At 38.1% G+C, this 23,881-nt stretch overlaps 1 protein-coding gene across 2 annotated transcripts in view; it reads right to left on the bottom strand.

The window, feature by feature from the left end:
• Positions 1–23,881, bottom strand: part of si:dkey-237i9.1 (SEC14-like protein 1) — a 244,779-nt gene that overhangs the window by 194,498 nt on the left and 26,400 nt on the right. For both annotated transcript variants that reach the window (XM_067459467.1, XM_067459468.1), the window contains exons 3-4: positions 23,398–23,547; positions 11,775–11,906 (exon numbers count right to left, since the gene is read on the bottom strand). In XM_067459467.1, coding sequence (XP_067315568.1) covers positions 11,775–11,906; positions 23,398–23,547 — 282 coding nt within the window. The remainder of the gene's footprint in view (positions 1–11,774; positions 11,907–23,397; positions 23,548–23,881) is intronic.

Raw genomic sequence — 23,881 nt, 5'->3', positions numbered from 1 at the left:
GAAAATTATTTATTTCAGTGCATTAATTGAAGTTTCACAAACTAATTTCGGGAGAAGCACGCGCAAACAATTAAATCTAATTAAACACAGGTGGAGCAGGCTCAGATAATTAACCCAATTGGAACACAAGAGGAGCACATTAAACTAATCAGTTAATCAATGATAGGAGGTGTATATAGACAGCCGATTTACCTTCCTGTCATTGACAGTTTCTCAGCATCCCACCACCACCCCTTCTCCGCACTTACTTAAATCAACTGCTATAAATATCAAAACAAATCACAAATTGCAATCTAGTTCTAAACTATCCATGTCGGGGGGGGGATACTCTGGGTTCGAGCAAATTTTCCGAGCCCGGAGCCCTCCCCGGACAGCACGCCAAATACGCATAATCTTTACTCTATTTAATTGATGTAAGTGTGAACTCGTGAAACATCATTTGGGAGCGTTTTAGCTTTTCATATGAGCTATTTCTAATGAATGAATTAAAAGTCAGGTTAATATCAGGTATTTCTAGAAAATAGATAAGCGACAAGACTTTTGTCAGGGACTGTATTTAAACTGGGTCATCAATGAAGTAGAAATGTGAAATTATTTTTGAATTTGGTGCCTTCTAGACTGAGAAAAGACGGAAAATGTATTTTTGTCTCATGGGGATGAAAGACTACAATTCCCAGAATGCTTCGCTGCCCAGTGAGGCCATTCCCAAAGCCACCTACTTGTTTACTATGACTGAGTTGAAGAAGACACTACAATTAAAAACTTAACGTGTCTGTTCAATATAATGAGTGAGTCACCGCATGAGTATCACAGCACTGAGCACTGACTGCAAGAGTGAGATTAATGAACTCTCATGATGAGAGCTGAGGTAATCGCGACTACACTTGCGGCATACATTCACAAAGTGAGTTCAGTCTGGTGCGTTTCAGTTCATGCCTTTGCAAGCTTAACTTTCATAGAAATTAATTTGGGAAGTTAAAGGGGGGGTGAAATGCTGTTTCATGCATACTGATCTTTTTACACTGTTAAAGACATGGAATCCCATACTAAACATGGACAAAGTTTCAAAAGTTAAGGTGGACGTTTGATGGGAGTATTTCTTTGTCAAAAATACTACTTCCGGTTAGTCATAAGTTTCGGCAAGTTTTTTGCGATCATGCGTCCCCTTTGACGTTAATGGGGGCAGAATTTCCTTGTATGGGCCGTACGGACAATTCTACCGGAAGAGCGTGAGAGAGAGAGAGAGAGCGAAAGTAACAGGCTACGCCCATCAAAGCGCTGGCTCGTAGGCTGCGCTGCACAGGTGATGTGCACAATTAACAATGACATCAAAAAGTGCGTTTTTGGTTGCCAGACCAAGACAGTCCAGCACAGATTCCCCAAAAACCCCGCGGTAAGGCAACAGTGGATGGAATTTGCTTTTCCGGATCAGCAACTGAGTTGCGCGAATGTTTATATCTGTTCGCTGCATTTCGGTGCCGACTGTTTCATAAACAAGGCCCAGCTTGACGCCGGATTTTCCAATCGCCTAATGCTGAATGATGGAGCAGTCCCAACGATAAAGGTCCGAACGTTAGAACCGCGGGCGGTGAGTTAGACTGCTTCAAATGTCTGTGTTTTTGCCTATGCTCATCAAGTAGCCCAAACATGATCACATATAGTTACTATATATATTACTATATATAGAAATTGATCAATGGAGCATGCGATGTGTAGTGCGTGTACATTTGTTTAGCTGGCCACTATATGTGTAACTTTATGTTTGTGTATTATAAAAGCACTCCAAACAACAATACACAAAGAGTGGGGAAATATGTTGAACTAAATAAGCGCGCTTCTTCATTCAAATGTGCTACTATTCCGTGTCTTTCTATGTAAACACTAACTTAGCCTGCCGTGCAAAACCAGTCCGCTTAATAACGTTACAATTGTCTACACAAACCACGCGTAAACACACACACACACGTGCACAACTGCACTTCTCACATGTACACCTTCAAAGACAAAAATACGACGATATAATTCAAGTATAAATATGTAAATAACACAAGTCGCTAAGTCGATACGCCCCCACCCGCTCGGCTTTTTTCGGAAAGACTCGGAACAGCGCATCTTTCTTATATAATTATTTAAAAAATAAAGACTTTTCGGAGATATGCAGGATGCAATGCTACTCTATAGGTACTCAAGATTGACATGACACTGACTGAAACTGAGTGTTTCACCCCCCCTTTAAAAGACTTACATTGCTCACCATAGCTCCGTTCAAATGAGTGCCTGTAGCTGCGACCTGAGCTCTCCCTGCCAGCTGAGTGTAATCTCCCATCCCCCATGCACGTGTTCAAAACATGCGGAAATGGCTCCCTCTGATGGCTGTAGTCTTTAGCCTTTGGGCAAACATTCCTCCTATGATGCAAATATAGTCAATTTGGAATTTCAATTCTGGAATTTTTCCAGAAATAAAATGCATAAATCTCTTGTCTCAATCATTTGAATATACTCCAGGGTTTCTACTGATACAAAGCCATATGCTAATCGCTGAAGTAACCATTTAAAAATAGAGTTCAACCATTCATTCCTAATATTAGGATCAGAAGGAAGCTTATGCAGCGACTGTGTTCTTCCACAACCAGGAATAGCGCAAAATCTTAATCTTCCTCTGCATATTTATTGTTGTTGACCAGCTTGCAAAAGCCCCCCATGAGTCGGTGGGTGGGGCTACTGAATTAGAGGCGCTGTAGATTCGGTGTTTCGTCACACACTGAAGTCAGTATAAAGCACAGGACCATTTGCTGAGCTTGGTGTCTATAAAAGCTTTTTTTTGACTAACAAGGAAGTTTTGATATTCTTATATTACCATGACCTTTTATATATCAAAAGCTCAAGGGAAAATTGATTCCACAATTCATCACCCCTTTAAGTATTGCTCTTTAATAAAGAAAAAGTACTTATCCGATTATTTGATTAATCAGTGAAAAAATTGGTAGAATACTTGATTACTAAATATAGCTACAGCGCTAGTTCTTTTCACAGAAAAGCTCTGATTGGGGGATTTAAATGATTGAAATCTGGCAAATGGAAGCACAACCACTCGAATCCTACTCTTTTCTAGGGCCCTATAAAATCCGTTTTATTTTTTCCCAAATTCCGTTTTATTTTTTCCCAAATTCCGTTTATTTCCGTTTAAATTTTTGCAAATTCCGTTTTTTCCGTTTTAATTTTTGCAGATTCCTTTTTTTCTGTTAAAATATTTGGCAATTCAGTTTGTTTTACCCTTTACTGTTATTTTGGTGAAAAAAGAGTGTGCTTTTAATGTTAATATAATAGAACATAAAACAAAAAATAGGAATGACCGTACATTTTTGAGGTAACAAACATCACATTTCCTTTTTAGGACAAATATGATGCAACATAACACTGCACTTCAAGTACTTCAAATAATAATGGTTATTAGCTTTAAACTTTCTGGTAAAATACATTATAGTAGTTTATGTCAGTTAAAATGAAAGTGCTCCATTAGCTTTTTCTTTCAAGTAAAAAAAATAAAGAACTAAAAAAAAAAAAATCATCAGAATCATCTTTTACATACAGTACTATTAAGTAAAACATTTAAAGCTGAAAATTAACATGAAAAAATAACACATTTCACCATGAAATCATGTAGTGAAATGTTCTGTGTGTTTAACAATCACCATTATGATATCCAGAGCTGTGAAAAATAAAAATACACGAAAACACAACACTGCTAGAAGTCCCCCAACTTCAAATACCCCTTTAAATTATTAAAACTAGATGCTTATCATAACTTTAAGGTTACTTTTATCATGTAAACTACCCATATACAGCATGTTAAATGCATATGTTTGGAACAGAGGGGAAAAAGGTCGCATATGCAGCAGATATGCATTGCTGCCTAATGTGCCCATTATAAATCAAAGCACGAGATGACAGGGGTCGAGCAGAACACCGGAAAATCTGACAGAATGGACAATATTTGTTTGTATTTGCAATACACGAGCCGCGGTTCCCGCTCTCCATACGCAAAGCGCTTCTGCGCCGCCTGCGCGTGCAGTGTGAAACCGCCGTTAGCGTCGAGTTTCTTAACTTTTTCGCTGCCGAAAGTAGAGCCGTGGAGACCAACTTCGCCATACTTTCATTGTTTTGAAGGGCGAGCTGAAATGACGGGCTGAAATGTGTCGCGAAGATTTGCTTCCCCCGGTCTGCACTTTCCTCAGACATGCGTTCTCCATCCACAAGACACAGAATTTCATTACAAATATGTAAAATTCCGGGGAAATCTGCATTAACACCAGATTCCGCGTTTATATGCAGATTCCGCGTTAATATGCCAATTCCGCGATTCCGTCTGCGATTCCGTGATCGCGGAAATTATAGGGCCCTACTTTTCCCCCAAACAAAACCAAAACCAGTGCTTTTTGTTCAAGTTTTTATTTTTTAAACTACATTTTAGACATTTAAGATTTGACTTTTTTTCGTCAACGATATTGCATGTTATATAAGGTTAGTCACAGTGTAGGCTATGCAGTGACTGATGTACTCTGACATACAAGCATGCAAAAACATCATACTTCAGTTCTCAAAATATAAAATTATAAAAATAAAAAAAATCACAAAATGAATAGAAATCCTTGTTAAATCATGTTAATGACACGTTAATCGTTTTAACTTATATGGTGGAGACGTTAGCTAGAAGGATTGAGGTGGTGACGTTAGCTAGAAGGATTAAGTATCTATGGTTGTATTTTGTAATACAAAATAATATTTCTCTTTCAAGTCTTGCGCTTGAACGGACAAATTCACACAAAAAGTATGTCAACATCGATCTTGATGAGTATCCAAGCAGACATAGTCTGTATATGCCATAAAGGTCCCGTTCTTCGCGTGTTTTCGAAGCTTTGATTCTGTTTACAGTGTGCAATATAACATGAGTTCATGGTTCACGTGTAAAAAAACACAGTTTTTTTTCACACAATTTACTTATCTGTACACCGCTGTTTCCTCTGTCCTAAACACGGCCTGATGATTTCCTTGTGCTATGAATCCTTCCTTCAGAAATACGTAATGAGTTCTGATTCTGCCAGCGCTTCCCGTGTTGTGATTGGACAGCAGCTTAGCGCACTTTGCCCGGAAAGGACCCGCCTCTTACCATAACGGGGAGATGCAAGCGCTGAATGTGCGCTCTTCTCCACGTGAGAGAGCAACAAGACTACACCCCCTATTTTGCATGTTCTTGTGGGTGGAGGGTTAGTCAACAAACTGTTCTAGTGACGTCATTCCTGAAGAAAATGCAGGGGTGTAGTCCAAAGCGGCCGTTCACTGTAGGCTTTGAAAGGGAACTTCTGTTAAATAAAATATCTCGCTTGGCATTAAACTTTGAGCTTTATAATTTTACAGTTTGAAAGAACTAACTAAAGCTTGAAAGATGGAATCGCGAAGAACGGGACCTTTAAGTGAACTGTATACAGTCGAGAAAGACAACGCATATCCCTGTATTAGGTCTTAAAGGGGCAGTAGATTTTACTGCTGTCTATTTAATGTCAAACAAAAGATAAAGACATCAATCACTGCTCTTGATTGAATAGCTTTTGTAAGTTTAATAAGGATTAATTTTTCATTTAAACAGTTAAATGTGCAGTTATTTTACATTTGATTAATTTATTCCATTTCTCTACCTAAAAACTAATGTTAGACCTACCTGAAAAATCTGAAAAACATTGTTTATTTTTTTTAGTATCTTTGCTTAATAGTATTTATTTGTGCTGCTGTTTGTATTTAAGTTATTTGTTCTTATTTTCTTTATTTTTATTTGACAGTAGTTCTTTCTTTCCCTGAGCATGGCAAATACAGAACCGTACTGAAACCGTGAAGCTAAAACCGTGATACAAACCGAACCGTGAGCAATCTGTACTGTTAAACCCATAGCGTAACATATGTATGGGGGTGCCACAAAATTAGAAAAGGGTGCCATGACTGAAAAAAGGTTGGGAAACACTGATTTAGTGAACGGCTGGGGCTCGAAGGCAGGAAAAACAATCCAAACAATCACGATTTTTAAACCTTTTTCATCATTAACGTTAATCAAAGCTATTATTCTAAATGTAGGCTGTCAAGAAGAAGGAAAGAGGGGCAGTGTCTCTTCAAAAAAACAGAAATTTATACATAATATTACAAAAATAAAATAACGTCTGAAAAAAATGGTCTGCCATTGTCTGTGATGTTTGTTTACTGTAATATTTACCAGTAAAGAGTAGGTTATTGCTACTTAATTAGTTGAATTCATAAAAACAACTTTTTGCTTTTTAATATTCAAATACACTACAAGGCTCGACATTAACGCTTGTCCACTTGTCCGGGACCAGAGGTTTTTTTGAAGGGACAAGTGAAAGAGAATTTTACTTGCCCGACGAACAAGAGCCTGATTAAAACAAAAAATAACTAGCGAATCACCAAAATGCAAGAATGATTGTGCATTAATTTAGTGTAAGTGGGGGACGATAGTGGTGATAATATATAATGAACGATAACAAGGTTGCGCTGTTGACGGTCGTGCAGCCTCTCGAGGAGAAATTACAACACTTGAGTGTTTAAGCTGTTTCCTGAATACCATCACAACTGAAAATGACACTGATTTCATACGACCATAAACAGTTAATTAACATTCACTTAACGTCACTTACATTTTAGATGCAATATTGAGTGTTTTGTTTCATTTTAGCAGCGAAAATTGTTTATTTGCACAAGAGTGTTACTAAACGATTCAGCGTTTGAATAAATCGTCTCAATGAACTCGCTCATTAAGACGGCCACCTGCTGCCACCTACTGGAGGTTTAGTTTCATGTTTAAAAAAATGTTATCTATTCAAAACTACAAATCTCTAAACATTATTTAACACAGATGTTATTTTTATAGACACTTTATAGACATAGTGCCTTACGCGTTCACGGACAGGCGCCATCTCGGAAAACAGTCTCGACTCATCGAGCGACGAGAGCTCTGCTAAGTGATGAACTATGACTTGGAATCTCATATGGTCCGTTGTTTCCGGAAGAAAACACTGAACACAACAGAGAAAATAAATAAATAAAAATAAAAATGTCCATGTTATTACATTTCACAAACTTAATTCCTATTGACCAGCTCACTTAGAACAAGCGCTCGTAGATCGATTCATCGAGACTGTTTTCCAAGATGGTGCCTGTCCGTGAACGCGTAAGGCACTGTGTTTACAACGTATCTTCTTATTAAACTGTTTGTACTCTTACAAAGTTCTCAATGCTTCGGTTTGCATGTAGGGACCCTCATTATGCTACCGTGTTAGTGTGAGGCTATTTTGAGCCTTGTTAGTGGTATTAACTAGCGATTTAATTTTACCACCCTGTGTCTACCCTGTGCCCCATAGACAAGCGTTATAAGCTAATCTGTTTTTAAAGATAAAACTCTTTACATTGGATTTTCAAGAAAACGCATCCCAGAGAACGATCTACTCGCTGACCATCTGTTAATTACCCCTAGGTTCATTTCTCACCCGGAGTTGTCCTTTAATGTCAAGCCCTGCACTAGTCTATATCACCAGATGCGTTGGTCTAGCAACAAGTGCAAGCCACTTCAGAAACACAGATAGTTGCGTGTTCTGAGTTAACATAATCAAGCGTAAAAATACGGAACATATCACGGGAAAATGCTAAAGCGGGAAGACCGCGGGAAAAGAGCTAAAATACGTGAGAAAGCCGGAAAAAAAGGGAGGGTTGACAGCTATGAGTCAATGACAGCTAGCTGGTGGTTGGAACCTTTTCTTAATGAATGCACCTGAAATTTATGCAATAAACATGTTTTTGACAAATATTTCAATTTGTTTGTGGTCTATATCATAGACCGTAAAAAAATATGGACGACTCGACATCATCCGTTTCCGCTAGGCAGATTTGAAGCTTTTAGGCAGCCTGCACGGCGCGAAATCTTGGGACCGAGTCTGCGCAGTATCGATTTCGGGACCGGAGTTGCGCAGTAGAGAGCAGGAAGTAGAGCAGGAAGTACAGCTGCGATATCAAAAGCCCGCCCACACTCTCGCAGATGCAGAACAATTAATTATGTTGGTGTGAAATAAACAGTTATGGAAATGTAGAAATTAAAGCTAAAGCTCAAATCCGCGAAAGCTTCAGTAAATGAGAGAAAGACTGCAGGCTTGGTCTATATAGCCTGCGATTAGCCTATGCGCCCGAAGGCATGTGACGCAGTTAGTGTTAGTTAGTTAGACCCAGTTAGTGACGTCACAATATGCTAATTTGTTTAAATTCATACCTATGTAATCACCATCACCAAAATTGTACTTTTTTCTTACATTAAAATGTAATATATATATATTATATATAAAATGTAATATATATAAAAAATAAATATATTTTTTTTACTGTTACTGCAAACCAAAATATTTTTAAGGATGGCCTAATCAGAAATTGTTTAGACAGTCAATAAGTAGATTTTATCATACTTACTGCTTGCAGGAATACAGTTAGAATTGCCCCTTTCTTCAGTTTTAGACGCTGAGCGAAGCTTGCTTGATATTGTCCCAGGTTAGAAAAACTGTCCGTGGTGAAATGGGTCGAGCAAATGAACGATTTTGAGTTAAATTATAATAATCATCAACCATGACAGTAGGGGTGACCCCGAACAGTCGAAGATTCGATCAATCGATATGCGGAGCCTGATTCGACCACTGATCATACCATTTTGGCAATATGGGGGTGCTCAATATTTTAAAGACGTGTCGCGGCGCTGAGCTGAGCTGAGCATCGGTGTGCGACCCCTTTAAGGGCGCTGAGCTTCGCACTGCGCCTTTAAAATTAGAACACGTTCAATGAGTGTACACACACCGGCGGCAGCATTCAGCGCCTGTCCGCGGCCACTCGGGAAGTTGTTTAAAATCCTGCTGCACCACAGAGTGCTTTCGTGCAGCTCATCTGTCAGTCAATTCAAAATTGAGCTCGTGCGTATATAATGTGCGTGTCAGGTGGCGGTGAGCGTGAGATCCTGAGGCGCGGGCTGAGCTTCGCGTACGTCTTCACCCGCTTTAGGCACAATCGGCTTCAAAACGTGCATGTAAACGCACTCAAAGTGTTCTTTTCCTCTCTAGGCAGTTTTTATTTATCAAAATGTTCTTTTATATATTTGTATGATGTTCTGTATTTCGATCGCGGCTTTAACATGTTATGAGAAAACGGTTTATTAATGTTTATCCACCACATTACCTTTTGGCCATTGTCAGTTCGTCTGTCAGTTGGCAGGCAGTTTTGGTCGCTTTATTAAAAGTTGTTGCTGTGTGCAGTGTGTAAAGGAAAAAAAAAAAAGTTTTACCCTTCTGCTCACTAGTGCCCCTCCCAAGTCCCAACCCATTCACACACACATAGATGATTCGACTATCAGTCGACCATAGAGAGATTCGACAATTCTTATTCGATTGTCTAAATCCTTAGTCGAGGACAGCCCTACATGACAGTTGACATTTTTTATCTGTGGGAAGGGCATGAAGTGTCCTCACGTCCCCCTCACAGCCTGGTACATGACATTTGTGTCCATGATCTGGCATTTTCCCTATCCTTGCGTGACGATTGTTTACCTGATGATTCGGCTGCGCAGTTCTGCCTGACATTGCACATTTACTGACATAAAATATAAATAATAAGTACAAGTACATATTAATGATCCCAGCGATTGTGTCACAGTTGGCTTTATGTCGAGTATCACCTGTTTTTCCATTCTGTTTTTCATGCACGAGATTTACATATGAAGGAGGAGTATGAAGGTAAATTGATGCCATATAGAATTGCAAGCGTAGGGTAAGATTTGTGAAAGAGTACATAAGATTGCAAGCCTAAATTAAATTTGCATGCACAAGATAAGTTTTGCAAAGGTGTAAATTGCCTTTCAAGTGTAAGAAAAAAATATTTGCAGCATTTTACTGTTTTCATAAGTGTAATTCATGTATTGTGAAACTGCAGCTTCATGTTAACGCAAAATAAATATGATCTGTATTCTTCTGACTTCCATTTTTCTGCACTTACCCTTTTGACACGTTTATTTCGCCAAAATATGGCCAAAAGCATTGCACGCCTGTGAACATCGATTTGCAAGCGGAAAAAACAGAGTCAGGAACTGCGAAATAGATTGAGCGTGTAAAACCAACCTTTGTGTAAAAAAATAAACTGTTGCAACTGTCTAAATGACTTTTCATTTCATTCAAATTCAGGATGAAAACATACGTCTAAAATGCACAGCTTATTTAGCAATCGTTATTTATTTATTTATTTATTTATTTATTTATTTATATGTATTTGTGCATTAAAAATAAAATGAAGATAAAGATGTGTTCTGGCGTCTGAGGTTTGAACCAACTTGGTTGAACCAATCAGATAAGAGTAAATCGAGCAGCTCATTTGATTGGCTCCAGCAGAAGGTGGACCCGCCTTCCTCCTCGCGCTTGATAAACTCAGTCAGTGACAGAATCGTGCCAAAACTGTAAGCGCAGCTTAAAGAAAGACGGAACTGTGCAATTCGGTTTATTTCGGGAGCCTTTTTGCCCTACGCACACAACAAGTCATTTAGACAGTTGCAACAGTTTATTTTTTTACACAAAGGTTGGTTTTACACGCTCAATCTATTTCGCAGTTCCTGACTCTTTTTTTTTTCTGCTTGCAAATCGATGTTCACAGGCGTGCAATGCTTTTGGCCGTAGTTTGGCGAAATAAACGTGTCAAAAGGGTAAGCGCAGATGGAAGTCAGAAGAATGGAAGTCAGAAGAATACAGATCATATTTATTTTGCGTTAACATGAAGCTGCAGTTTCACAATACATGAATTACACTTATGAAAACAGTAAAATGCTGCAAATATTTTTTTTCTTACACTTGAAAGGCAATTTACACCTTTTCAAAACTTATCTTGTGCATGCAAATTTAATTTAGGCTTGCAATCTTATGTACACTTTCACAAATCTTACCCTACGCTTGCAATTCTATTTAGCATCAATTTACCTTCATAGAGGAGGCAATGGTGTTTGAGACTCTCAGTATGTGATGTCCATGTACTGAACACTTATTATTTCACTATAGCAATGTTAATAAAATGTTTCATTCTAGGGCACCTTTAACGTTACACCAAACTTTTATTTTGACAGGTTGCCATGAAGACCTCTGAGTGTGTGTTCATATGTCCGTTTTCTCAAATGAAAAAGTAAATTCTTGGTTCATGCATTCGTGTCCTCATATAGTGACACTCGGCAGTTGGCAGAGGCTACAATGACAGTGAGCGTCACATGCGTGTTGGCACGTGTCCACGCATGGGCGCCTGTCATTCACAATGAGACGCAAAACATGCAAGAGTACTATTTAAAAATATTATTTTGCAGTTTAATATTCACATACAATAGTGTGTATATATATATATATATATATATATATATATATATATATATATATATATATATATATATATATATATATATATTCGGTTACAGTCTGGAGCCCTGCGCTTATATAAACACAGAAGCACAACCGCAAGTACAGGATAAACTCGGGAGTCGGTACTAGTGCAACTAAAGAAATGGTGGTATCGTCACATTTTTTTAATTTCAGTACCGACTTGGTACCGAAGTACCTGTATTTGTGACATCCCTAGTTCAATCATATTATGCAACCAAAATAAAGTTGCTGAACACCATCTTAACACCACCTTTGAGATGTGAGGGAGATTTTTCTCACCGAGTAACAGCAAAGTTCATGGATTATGACTCTGTTGGAGAAGGTTTCATTGTGGGATTCAATATGAAGAGTTCTTTCTCTATGGTTCAGGGAGTTCTTCTGCATGAAGTAGACATAGTCCACACCTGCAATCTACACACACACATGCACACAGACAGAGAGAGAGAATTTATCGTTACAGTAGAGTGAACATTTAATTATGTTTACTAGCATCTTCAGGGATGCAAAAACAGGTATGGTCAAAAAAGAGAGGTAATCGAAGCCCTCGCCCTGTGGCAAATATCCAGATACTTACTTTGCCACCAACCCCTGCCATTCCGGCCCACCCCTATAGGCACTAGGGGTGTGCCAAAAAAAAATCGATTCACAGAAGAATCTAGATTCTCATTTGCAACGATTCAGAATCGATCTGAAATGTCCAAGAATCGATTTAATAAATTAATAAAATCAGCTGGCTGTTCGTCTCCATTTTGTAACTAGCCTATACGCAACGTAGAGTCCTGCAACGGCATAAAAGTGGCAAATTGTGACATTTATAAAAATCATGGGAGGGGATGCAGGCGGATAATTAACTCTGTGCGGGCGGGTAGCAGCGCGGATGAAAAATATGTGCAATATTTCTGTGGCGAGGTGGACGAGCGAGAGAGCGAGCAAGACCAGGGCCAGGGTGATTGAATGACCCGATGTGAACGAGGTGATTGTGAATGAGCCTGCGAGCCACACAGAGTCCTCTGAGGAAGCTCGGAGGCATGATATAAGGATGAGATATTAATGATATTAATTCGAAATATTACCAAAAAAAAACTTAAACAAAACCCCAGATTCTTCCCAGACCACCGCATCAATCTCCTCCTGCCCAACGAGTGCTTTAGTGTGTCCGATATTGAACGCGCGATCAGTTTAACGTTGGGAATTTGTTGTTGTGTCGCCTCTCGCGCATCTAACAGACAGGAATGTGCTTGTTTGCTCGCACCAGTGAAAGTTGCCTAATTATTTATGACGTTTGTGTAACGTCATAAATAATTAGGCGCCTAATTAAATATGAATGTTTGCTAATTAATTCCAGTTATTTTTATCTTGAACTTTATATAAGCAACTGTTCTGGATGATCAGAATCTGTCAAAAATCATGTCAATTGTTTATAAACATATATCATTTTTTTAATAGCCTAATGCTTTTACTCAGTTGTGTAATTGTAAGGGGATATATGGCGTTTGTAAAATGTATTTTCTGAAATTAGTAATGATATTTATATACAGGTTTATCTAAAATAGCAAAAAAAAATAATACAATGCACACTAAATATAAACAATTCTTAAAAAGTTTAATTCATGGTGAAAACATGAGCATGCATAGTTTAATGGAGGATATACGTATACACACATTTTTGTATGTGTGAGTGTGCGTGCGTGCGTTCGTTTATATTACATTTTGGGGACCAAATGTCCCCATAAGGATAGTAATAGCTGAGCCGGTCCCCACTTTTCAAAATGATTATAAATCATACAGGATACTTTTTTTTTTTTTGAGAAAGTAAAAATGCAGAATGTTTCCTGTGATGGGCAGGTTTAGGGGCAGGGGTAGTGTGGGGGGAAAGAAAATACGGTTTGTACGGTATAAAAACCATTACGTCTATGGAGAGTCCCCACAAAGATAGTGAACCAGACGCGCGCGCGCGTGTGTGTGTGTGTGTGTTTGTTTATTTTTATTTTAAAAATTATAAAAACACAACCAACATATAAAAACCTTGATACAAGGGGCACCAAGTAAAATCTTGCCTAGGGCAGCAAATTGGTCAGGGCCTGACTCAGGCCCTGAGTAAAAGTAAAGTTGGTGAGAGCAGTATATGAAATTGTTGACAACGAGTCTTTAAAGGCAGAGCCTCTTTCATTAGCCCATTCATGACGCTGTTGATGTTGAGAGGTGCAAGATAAAAAATAAAGCATTTTAATTTGAATGATTTTAGCGTGTGATTTATCGCGGGCATGGGTCGGGTCACGGGCCAAATATTAACGGGTCTGGGCGGGTGCGGATTTAATTTTGATATGTTCAAAATCGAATCGTTTTGAATCGAAAATCGATTATGAATCGAATCGTGGCCTCAAAAATCGGAATCGAATTGAATCGTGAGATGGTAAAAGATTTCCACCCCTAATAGGCACATAGAGTAAAATGTAATTCTCGAAAATGTGTTGCAGTGGCAGATACCATAGACCAGTGGTCTTCGCTATTTTTTTCAGGAGAGCCACACTGGTAGGGCAAAATCAATACAAGAGCCACTTTTAGAAAAGTGTAAAAAGTTGCATCCAATAGCATATCTGCTTATCAATCTGTCATCCCTGAACATTACAATATGCAATTCAATAAATACAACAGGCAGATAGATAGTAGGGCTATGTATTGCCAAGAATCTGGCGATACAATACGTATCACGATACAGGGATTCAATGCGATATATTGCGATATTGTAAGAAGAAAACTTTTTTTTAGAAAGATTAATTTAAAAGAATAAAGAACACAACCATATGCATAAAACATGACAAGTATCTGTTTTACTTAATTAATAAAGTATCATTTATATCACTATTTTGTGCAAGTAAAGTGCCTGCAGGATTCTTTATGTGTACATGTTTTAAAGGTTCACAGTATAGCAGTTTTTCATTTCTAAACTATTTAGCAACAGAAAGTGCATAGTTCATTCATTCCATTAATGAATGACTCTTTGTTTTATTTTTAATACTGTAAAGCGGTTTTCTTTAACAAAGTCTATTGTAAAATGTGCCATTCACTAATCACTCTCATATGAGGATTTCATAATCAAGAAACATTTTTGATTATTATCAACGGCAGCGACATAAACAAACGCTACTGCGAATGCGCGCTTTTGTGGCGCAAACTTAACTTCCAGTAGACATCAATAACACCAGAGGATGCGCTATCTTTCTTATGCATTAGCATCTTTAATTTTAAAGGGGGGGTGAAACACTCAGTTTCAGTCAATCTCATGTCAATCTTGAGTACCTATAGAGTAGTATTGCATCCTTCATATCTCCGAAAAGTCTTTAGTTTTATCATATTTATAAAAGAAATATGGGCTGTACCGAGTCTTTCCGGAAAAAACCGAGCGCCTGGAGGCGTATCGTGTGGGCGGAGCTAAAGAATGACAAGCGCGCAAAGCGGTGACGTCCTCAAGCGTGGAGAAACCCATCTATCTCAGCTAATACAGATAATGATCCACAATCAAATCTGAGGCTGAAATAAATTGAACAGGAGAAACGGCAACATCAGGATGTCCGTCTCTGTGGTATGTACTGTATTTAGGGGCCTTTGTGTGCAGTTTATGAGGACATGATTCGGTTTATGGACTATTGTATGCGACTAGACCTTAGAGGTAGCAAGCAAAACGGTTTTGCACATCAGAGTCAGAATAGTGTAACGTTATACAGAACAACAATGGAGTAACCGTTAGCGCATTTGAATGACGAAGCACGCGATCTTATCGTTTACTGATGTTTACTCATGCGACGGTAGCCAATAGCAGAGACATTTGAAGTTGATTTACTCACCGGCATCTTCCAAAGCAGGACCGCTCTGTCAAAAACACACTTCTTTGGTATGATTTGGTGAAGTCCTGTGACAGCAGTGACCGTGGAAATTCACTTTGCGACGCGACTGAAGCGATGCCTTGAAGCTTCCCGTCATTTCTGCGTTCAAATCGGTTCAAATGCAGCGCTGCCTTCCCGGAATGCTGTGCTGAAGCGTTAAAGTCGCTCGACGTCACCCATAGGAATAAAGTGGAGCGCGGCGCGTCATAAGTGTTCACGGACGACTGGATCTGCACCTGAGAGACTGTTTACAGCGTGCATTTCCTCTCTCTCCCTCTAGTCACGCGCGCGCACCCTACCGGGAGAAGAGCCCATACGGCCCATACAAGGACCTTCCGCTCTATTTAACGTCAAGTAGACCCATACTCGAAAAAAACTCGCCGAAACTTGTGAGAAACCGGAAGGAGTATTTTTAACACAGAAATACTCCATCAAACGTCCAACATTAGTTTTTGAAACTTTGTCTATGTTTAAGATGGGAATCCAAGTCTTTAAAGGTGTAAAAAGCTCAGTATGCATGAAACAGCATTTCACCCCCCCTTTAATTGTGATCCATTATCTTAATTTATATATATTTTTTGTTGTTTCAGCATGTTTATTATAAAAAATCTCCCATTTCTGTCTTCAATATAGAGTGGGGAAACGCCGCACTTAAAGGGTAGGTCACCCAAAACTGAAAATCCTGTCATTAATTACTCACCGTCACGCTGATCCCAACCCGACAATGAACGAAGGTCTTACATGTTTGTGTGAACTAACCCTTTAAGGACCATGTAATGCCGTTTTCTGTACAGTAGCCTATATAAATGCGTACGCGCTCGCCTTTCAATTATGCAATGCGTCGGAATAACACGTTTCTTTGTTTCATAATATAAGATTAATGTTGAGAAACTTAAACTTGTAGATTAAGTACCCTATTGAGATTGATTGTATATGAATGAATTTAATCAGCTATCCAGATAGCGACCACTTGACGTGAACAAATGTAAACGTGTCCTGATAGACGTGAAGAGCCGATCTGCATGATAGGATCACGGCGATCACATGTGCAATGTGAAAACACAGCCAGAATAAGTTACCTCTACAGTAGATTAGTTCTGATAACAAGCAAATAAGTAACAAGTAAATCACATTAGACATACAGTCTAAATTACATTAGACGCCGATCTCATATGCAGCATATTAGACATTTAGTCAGCACAAGGCTTTCTGGTGAGTCTCACGCACTGTTTTTGCGCTGGTGTAATGTGCTCTCTGCTTGATTTTTAATATTTATATCATGTTAACCAAGAATAGTACGTCAAAAATGTATTTTTACTGGGTAGTGCGCCATACTATCCACTAGCCAGACCGATAAACAGACACAGACCGGAAGTTAACTTCGGGCCAGCCGCGTAACCGAAACAACGCGCATGCGTTCGATGAAACCGTCTATAGGCCTATATTTTATTTTTCAGGATTCTTTGATGAATAGAAAGTTCAATGGAAAGCAATTATTTGCATTTATTAAATAAATTATCATCCGTTGTAATATTAAAAATATCACTTTAATATCAATTTAATGCATGTATGATAAATAAAAGTAAGAATTTCTCTCTTTTTTTAATTTTACCACAAATGTTAGATTGGTATAGTTGTTTCCACAAAAATGAAGCAGCACCATGAGCACCAAAACTTTTAAACACTGATAATAATCATAAATGTTTGTTGCATCAAATACTCATGAGAATGATTAGTGACACTGAAGGCTGGAGTAATGATGATAACAGTTTTGATCAAGTAAATAAATTGCACTTTATTATATATTAAAGAGAACAGCTGATTTACATCAGAATAATATTTCACTGTATTACGTTTTTACTGCATTTTTTATTAAATAAATGCAGCATATTTATATATATATATATATATATATATATATATATATATATATATATATATATATATATATATATATATATATATATAGTTATTATTTTTATTTTTTATTTTTTTAGACTTAATGCACAAGTGTTTGAAGTGCATAAACCAATACAAAAATTGGCATAAAATATAGGAGAAAAATATTATAGATATTAGTGGTTATTGATCAGCAGTGTATTTGATATCTTACCGAATTAAAAGGAAGAGATGCGATAAATTATATCGGTCAAAAAAATGGTATTATGACATTTCTGTCCCCCTCACTTCTAAAAAGATGACTACGTCCCTGTTTGTTACTGAGAGGAAAATTTGTTATATTCTATCGTGGATAACGCCAGGATGTTAAGCGAGCACTCCGATTTAATATTTCCCGAGTACTGGATTTTAACTTGGCCTATTTTGCAAACAAAATGACTTGTCGATTTCCTTAGTGGCTTCTTTGTAGCTCAAGTCAAAATGAGTCCACACTTCAGCTCTGTTAACCGCGGGAGCAGAATAATTCTATCATCTTGTGAGGTTTGCTAATGCTAATGCACACACACACATAAGCATGTGCCGATATCAATTTTTCATGTTGCGATTAATTGTTGAAGCTTTTAAATCACGGTAAACGGTATTATCACAATATTGAAATAAGTTGCAAAAAAAGTGTTGTCATAGCATAACAGCTTTAAGAAATATTTTTGTAAAAACAAAAATAACTGAATGTTTAAATACAATAATACAATGCACCAAAAATATATACAGCTCTGGAAAAAATTAAGAGACCACTTAACATTGAGAAATCAATGTAAAGTGGTCTCTTAATTTTTTCAGCGCTGTAAAAGTACAATTTTCAAACAGATTAAAGTGCAAAAGAATTAGGAATTAGCTTTAAAGAACAACAGGTAACAAATTGCAATAAGGTATCATTAATAAATGCATTAACTAAGATTGAGCAATAGCTACATTTGTTACAGAAAGTATAATGTTTTTGGTAATGTTAGTTAAGAAATACTGATCATTGTTAGTTTTATCTTAGGTCCATTAAAAAAGTTCGTTTGATTTTGATTTTAATGTTATTAAACACTAAACAGTAACTAAGAAATTAACATTACTTAGAATAATTAATTCTTTATAAGTATTTTTCATCGTCAGTAATAATGAATTAACATAACTAATGAAGTCATCAAAGTCGAATGTCTCGAAGTTTTACTGAACAATAACAAATAAGCAAAAAAAATCTAATGATTCTGGCATATTGTAGTCCAGATTAAAACATAAAAATATTTACATTTGAAAATAAATAGCATATTAAGTCTTTAAGTATTAAGTATTTGGTGCTGAGCCTGTGATGAACAACACTGAGATTACAAAAACGAATGGCTGTTTTAAAAACTTCACTGGTCGCTTGTGGGGTTGTAACCGCTGCATTCAACAGTTCCAACTGCTGTCATTGAGCACGCACTTTATTCAGCGTGTCTCCTTCACTCGTTCATGTGCTTCTCATTTACATCTGAGCGTGTCACTTTGATGCAGAATACATCAGTGTTGAGCATTTATACAGTTGATGGGCAAAGTATTCTTGAGCGCATTATAATAATTGTTAATAAATTATTATTTACGATATTTTGAAGTGCCCACGATAACAATATTGTGCATATTAATTATCGTGACATATCGCATTACCTAAAATTGGCACGTCTACAGCATAGACCGTAAAAAAATATGGACGCAGTGTCCTTGACGTCGCCCATAGGATTCCGATAAGCTGTTCTGAAACTTAAAGTATGGCGAGCTGGGCATTGCCATCTTGCAAGTGAGTCATCGCATGTCACTGCTGGATAACAGAAAATGGACAAAAAAGCGGGATGTGGACGGAGCTTAGGCTACGCAATGACTATAGACGGCAGATAAATGGCTATCCACCTGTAACCACGCCCTTAATTATGCAGAACTTTAAGGCTTTATATAACGTAAACAAATGAGTTATAAAAAAAAAATCGCCCCCCTCACAGTTGTCAAGAAGGTCAAAATTAGCCTTTTAGTGCTGTCAATCGATTAAAAAATTAGATGTATCAATTTTTTTTGTGATTAATTGCGATTAATAACTATTAAAAACATGTGTTTATATGTTTTTAAAGGGGTCATATAATGCCATTTTTATACAAGTTAATATGATTATTTAGTGTCTAAATGAAAACTTTGTAATATACTTTAATTAAAATTCTCATTAATATTGTAAGAAAACACTAATTTTAGCTGGTGAAAAACAGCTCTGTTTTCACCAAGCCATTTTGGTGTATACAACTTTAAAGGGGGGGGGGGGGGGGGGTGAAATGCTGTTTCATGCATACTGAGCTTTTTACACTGTTAAAGACTTGGATTCCCATCCTAAACTTAGACAAAGTTTCAAAAACTAATGTTGGACGTTAGGGGTGTGCATTGGCACTTCCTTCACGATTTGAATCGATTCGATTACGATTCACCAGGTAACGATTCGATTCGATTCGATTCTACGATGCATTGTGATGCATCAAAATTCTACTGCACACAAAGCACATTTTTCATCAGTCATGAGGCAATACAAGCAGATATTAAACAACAGATTGTATTGGCTGCTATGTGTCTCCTGTATCTTTGACATAAAAGTTATTAAATAAAATAAAATGTAATTAAATAAAATGCAATTAGCCCTTAAATGCATGACTGTTTCACCAAACATTCTTACATATTCAGGTCGTTAGCGACCCAGATCTATATTTAACATGGATAGACCTCTACCTGTCGTGATAATATATAAAACTCCTGATTTTAGAGTAACAGCTACAGAAGAATAAAATAAAACCTATTTCGTTACCTTTTGGAGCTTGGAAGGATTCAGTTTGAGCAGATGTTTAATACCATCATCATCTGTCCTCGTCAGAGCTCGTTTACCAGTATATTCAGCATCTGCCTCATATTCGCGATCTCCAGCATATTCTCCAAACTAATTTTCAATGTCTTCAAAATCAATATTTTGATCACTGACAGCTTCTTGACCACATCCATCATCAAGAGACAGTGACACTAACATATGATTGTGTTTAGTACTTGCTCTCTAAAGTAAATCACTGAGCCATTTCAAGTTTTGCAGATTATAATTATTGTTTCATTTTCTGTCAGAGGTAACTATGAGTGAAACGTCACTTCATCATTGCGTATCAGACATTGCCACCTTGTGGAATAAAGGTGAATTGCGGCGTTTTTCGTCATTATAGATTCATTGATTATTGTGCAAAAAAAATATACGTACAATCCTAGACACCTCGGGTCGTTAGCGCGTTTTTAATAACCCGTCTATCGCGGTCATCTCCCTCCGCCTCAGCCATCTTCCTTGTTGTTGTTGTTATTCTCTCGGAACCGGAAGTATTTGAAACTTCACAACTTTATCGCCCGCCAGAAAATAAACAGTGACATAATCGATTATGGAACTTTGCCGCATCGATGCTGAATTGTTCATGCCCCGCATCGCGATGCATCGCCGAATCGATTATTGTTGACACCCCTATTGGACGTTTGATGGAGTATTTCTGTGTCAAAAATACTCCTTCCGGTTTCTCACAAGTTTTGGAGAGTTTTTTTCGAGTATGGCTCGGCTTGACGTTATTAGAGCGGAAGGTCCTTGTATGGGCCGTACGGGCTCTACTCCCGGTAGGGTGCACGCGCGTGTGACTAGAGCGAGAGAGGAAATGCACGCCCATAAACACTCCGAGCTGCGCTCCACTTTATTCCTATGGGTGACATCAAGCGTCTTCAACGCTTCAGCACAGCATTCCGGGAAGGCAGCGCTGCATTTGAACCGATTTGAACGCAGAAATGACGGGAAGCTTCACAACAACGCTTCAGTCGCGTCGCAAAGTGGATCTCCACCGTTCACTGCTGTCAGGACTTCAACAAATCATACCAAAGAAGTGTGTTTTTGACAAAGCGATAAAGGTTCGGTCCTGCTTTGGAAGCAGCTGGTGAGTAAAACTGCTTCAAATGTCTATGCTGTTGGTTATCGTCGCGTGAGTAAACATCAGTAAACGACACGATCGCGTGCTTCGTGATTCAAATGCGCTAACGGACTCCATTGTTGTTCTATGTATAACGTTACACTAGTCTGACGTGCAAAACCGTTTTGCTTGCTACTGCTAAGGTTTAGTCGCATACAATAGTCCATAAACCGAATCATGTCCTCATAAACTGCGAGTAAAGACACACAAATGTTGACACGCCACTAAATACAGAACATACCACAGAGACGGACGGTCCTGCTGTTGCTGTTTCTCCTGTTCAATTTTTTTCAGCCTCCGAATGATTCTGGATCATATATCTATTAGCTGAGATCGATAGCCATGGGCTTCTCCACGCTTGAGGACGTCACCGCTATGCGCGCTCGTCATTCTTTAGCTTCGCCCACACGATACGCCTCCAGGCGCTCGTTTTTTTCCGGAAAGACTCGGTACAGCCTATATTTCTTGGTGGCGCTGTTTTGGGTATTTAAAAATATAAATTATTTGTATTAGAGCAGGCACTTTGAGTTCTTAATGGGTTTTGTTATAGCCCTGCTTGTTTGCATTATGTAAATTGACTGGATGATCATTTCACCGTATTATTTAATGCCATGCGAGCCACAAATTAACCTGGGCGAGCCGTGCAATGAAACTGCCATAGACAGTAAAAGATACGCAGCAAGAAGAAACACCAGTGGTTCACGCTTGTGCGCATAATGCTGTTTTGGTGCGCGTGCACACTGTTCTGATATACATAGCTCCTATTTACTGTTTGGTGGAGGAAATCCAGAATTACTGTTAGTGAAATTATAATCAAACCTCCCCACCTCCTAAAAAACTAATCAGATCTGCACAATTCCGCAAGTCACCCAAACTGACTTGAAAAAAGCGGGTTTGCATCTTAAGTAACCCTGCATCTTCCATCACTTACGCTAAGCTTTAAATAAAGTCAAAGCAAAGCAATATCCAGAAATTAAGCAATGTATCCACACTAGGGATGGCTCGATACCACAATTTTGGCTTTGGTACGGTACTACAATCTAATACCGAAGTATCGATATTAAATCGATACCACACGGTCTGATATTAGCACGGGTATATTGCACGCGAATGAGTACAATTATGCAAGTTTTGAGTTTATAAAGTGGGAAATTACCACAAATGTTTATTAGTAAATTAATCAGCAAAGCTTATCACATCAAATCAGTCATTTGAAAACTTTCTTGTGAGAAATAATTTCAGCAAAAATCTCAAAATTAACCAATTGCTTCTGGTTTCAAAAGACATCGCACTACACTAAAGCAATCTGCATTATCCGATTCAACATTTCACGCTCATCTCGGGATGGATAACGAAAATCATTTGAACATGCAAGAATTTTTATAGCATTTCGTGATAACAGTTACAGGAGATATGAGCTCATAACAACAACACACACACACACACGCCTGTCTTTAGTCTTTAGTGAGTATTCACATAAACACAGTCGGTTGTGTCTAACGCGAATGTAAATAGTGCAATAGTACACATGCAAATATAATGAGATCTAAATGTCATCGGTTGAAACGAACGCTGGAGATTGTGATATTCGGTCTTATGTTAGGCTATGTGTGTGCGTTGATCAGTGTAAAAAGAAAATAAATGTCTAAATGAGATGGTTTGAATGATTCACTGACCTGTCGATCTCTTAAGAAGTCTTAAAGTCAGAATAGTGACAGATGCTTCTTGGCTAGGTTTGATGGTTCTTCATCAGTTTTATAAGCAAAGTCATTACAAATTTCACTTCTACTCCTCACTATTATTTCGTTTTGGGCATCTTGAGTGAGATTCAACTGCTTTATCTATTTTGTTGTCACATTTGCCAGTTGTTTCGGGTCAGTTTGGGCAGCGCGCTGCCATCTAGCGGTGAACTTCGGAACAGCAGCATATACCGAAATGTGCAAAATCATGATATCGTACCGTTTTAAATAAAATATATACCGGTATTTTTCCAGTACCGGTATACCGCGCATCCCTAATCCACACCAAAAAAAAATCAGAGGGGAAAGGAGAGCAAGGGAAGGGACATTTTCATTTTACCCGTTTTAGGAGTCGAGGTGCATCTACGTCCAGTTTACACCTTCTTTCAATCTTATGAATGGATCCATCTTCACTGTTTTCCTCATTGATCACATCACTGTCCACAAACATGGGGATCAGGTGACAGGTGGGAAACCTCCTCTCATATGCCTGAGGAAGAGAAAAGAGTTGATGAAAACCCATTAGGATTTCTGTATCTATGGAAGAAAACAGGTGCAGTGTGTGTGATTTTGCATGAGCACAGTCACTGAGGGCTACATGTTTTGGAAAAAATACATTAAACGGGTCATGAATTGAGAAATCAACTTTTAATTCAGCCTGATATATAAACGTTTAGTAAGATATAAGAATATCCTGTAAGTTTTGGAGCTGAAAACTTCCTTGTTAGTCAAAGAAAAGCTTTTATTGACACCAGACTCAGAATGTGCCAAGCTGTGACTTCAGAGTGTACGCCCGATTCTGTAGCCCCGCCCACCGATTATAG

This window comes from Pseudorasbora parva, chromosome 12 (assembly GCF_024679245.1).
Source record: "Pseudorasbora parva isolate DD20220531a chromosome 12, ASM2467924v1, whole genome shotgun sequence".
In the NCBI taxonomy this organism is placed as follows: domain Eukaryota; kingdom Metazoa; phylum Chordata; class Actinopteri; order Cypriniformes; family Gobionidae; genus Pseudorasbora; species Pseudorasbora parva.
The sequence above is the reverse complement of the archived record's forward strand: the minus strand, read 5'-3'. Positions and strand labels throughout refer to the sequence as shown.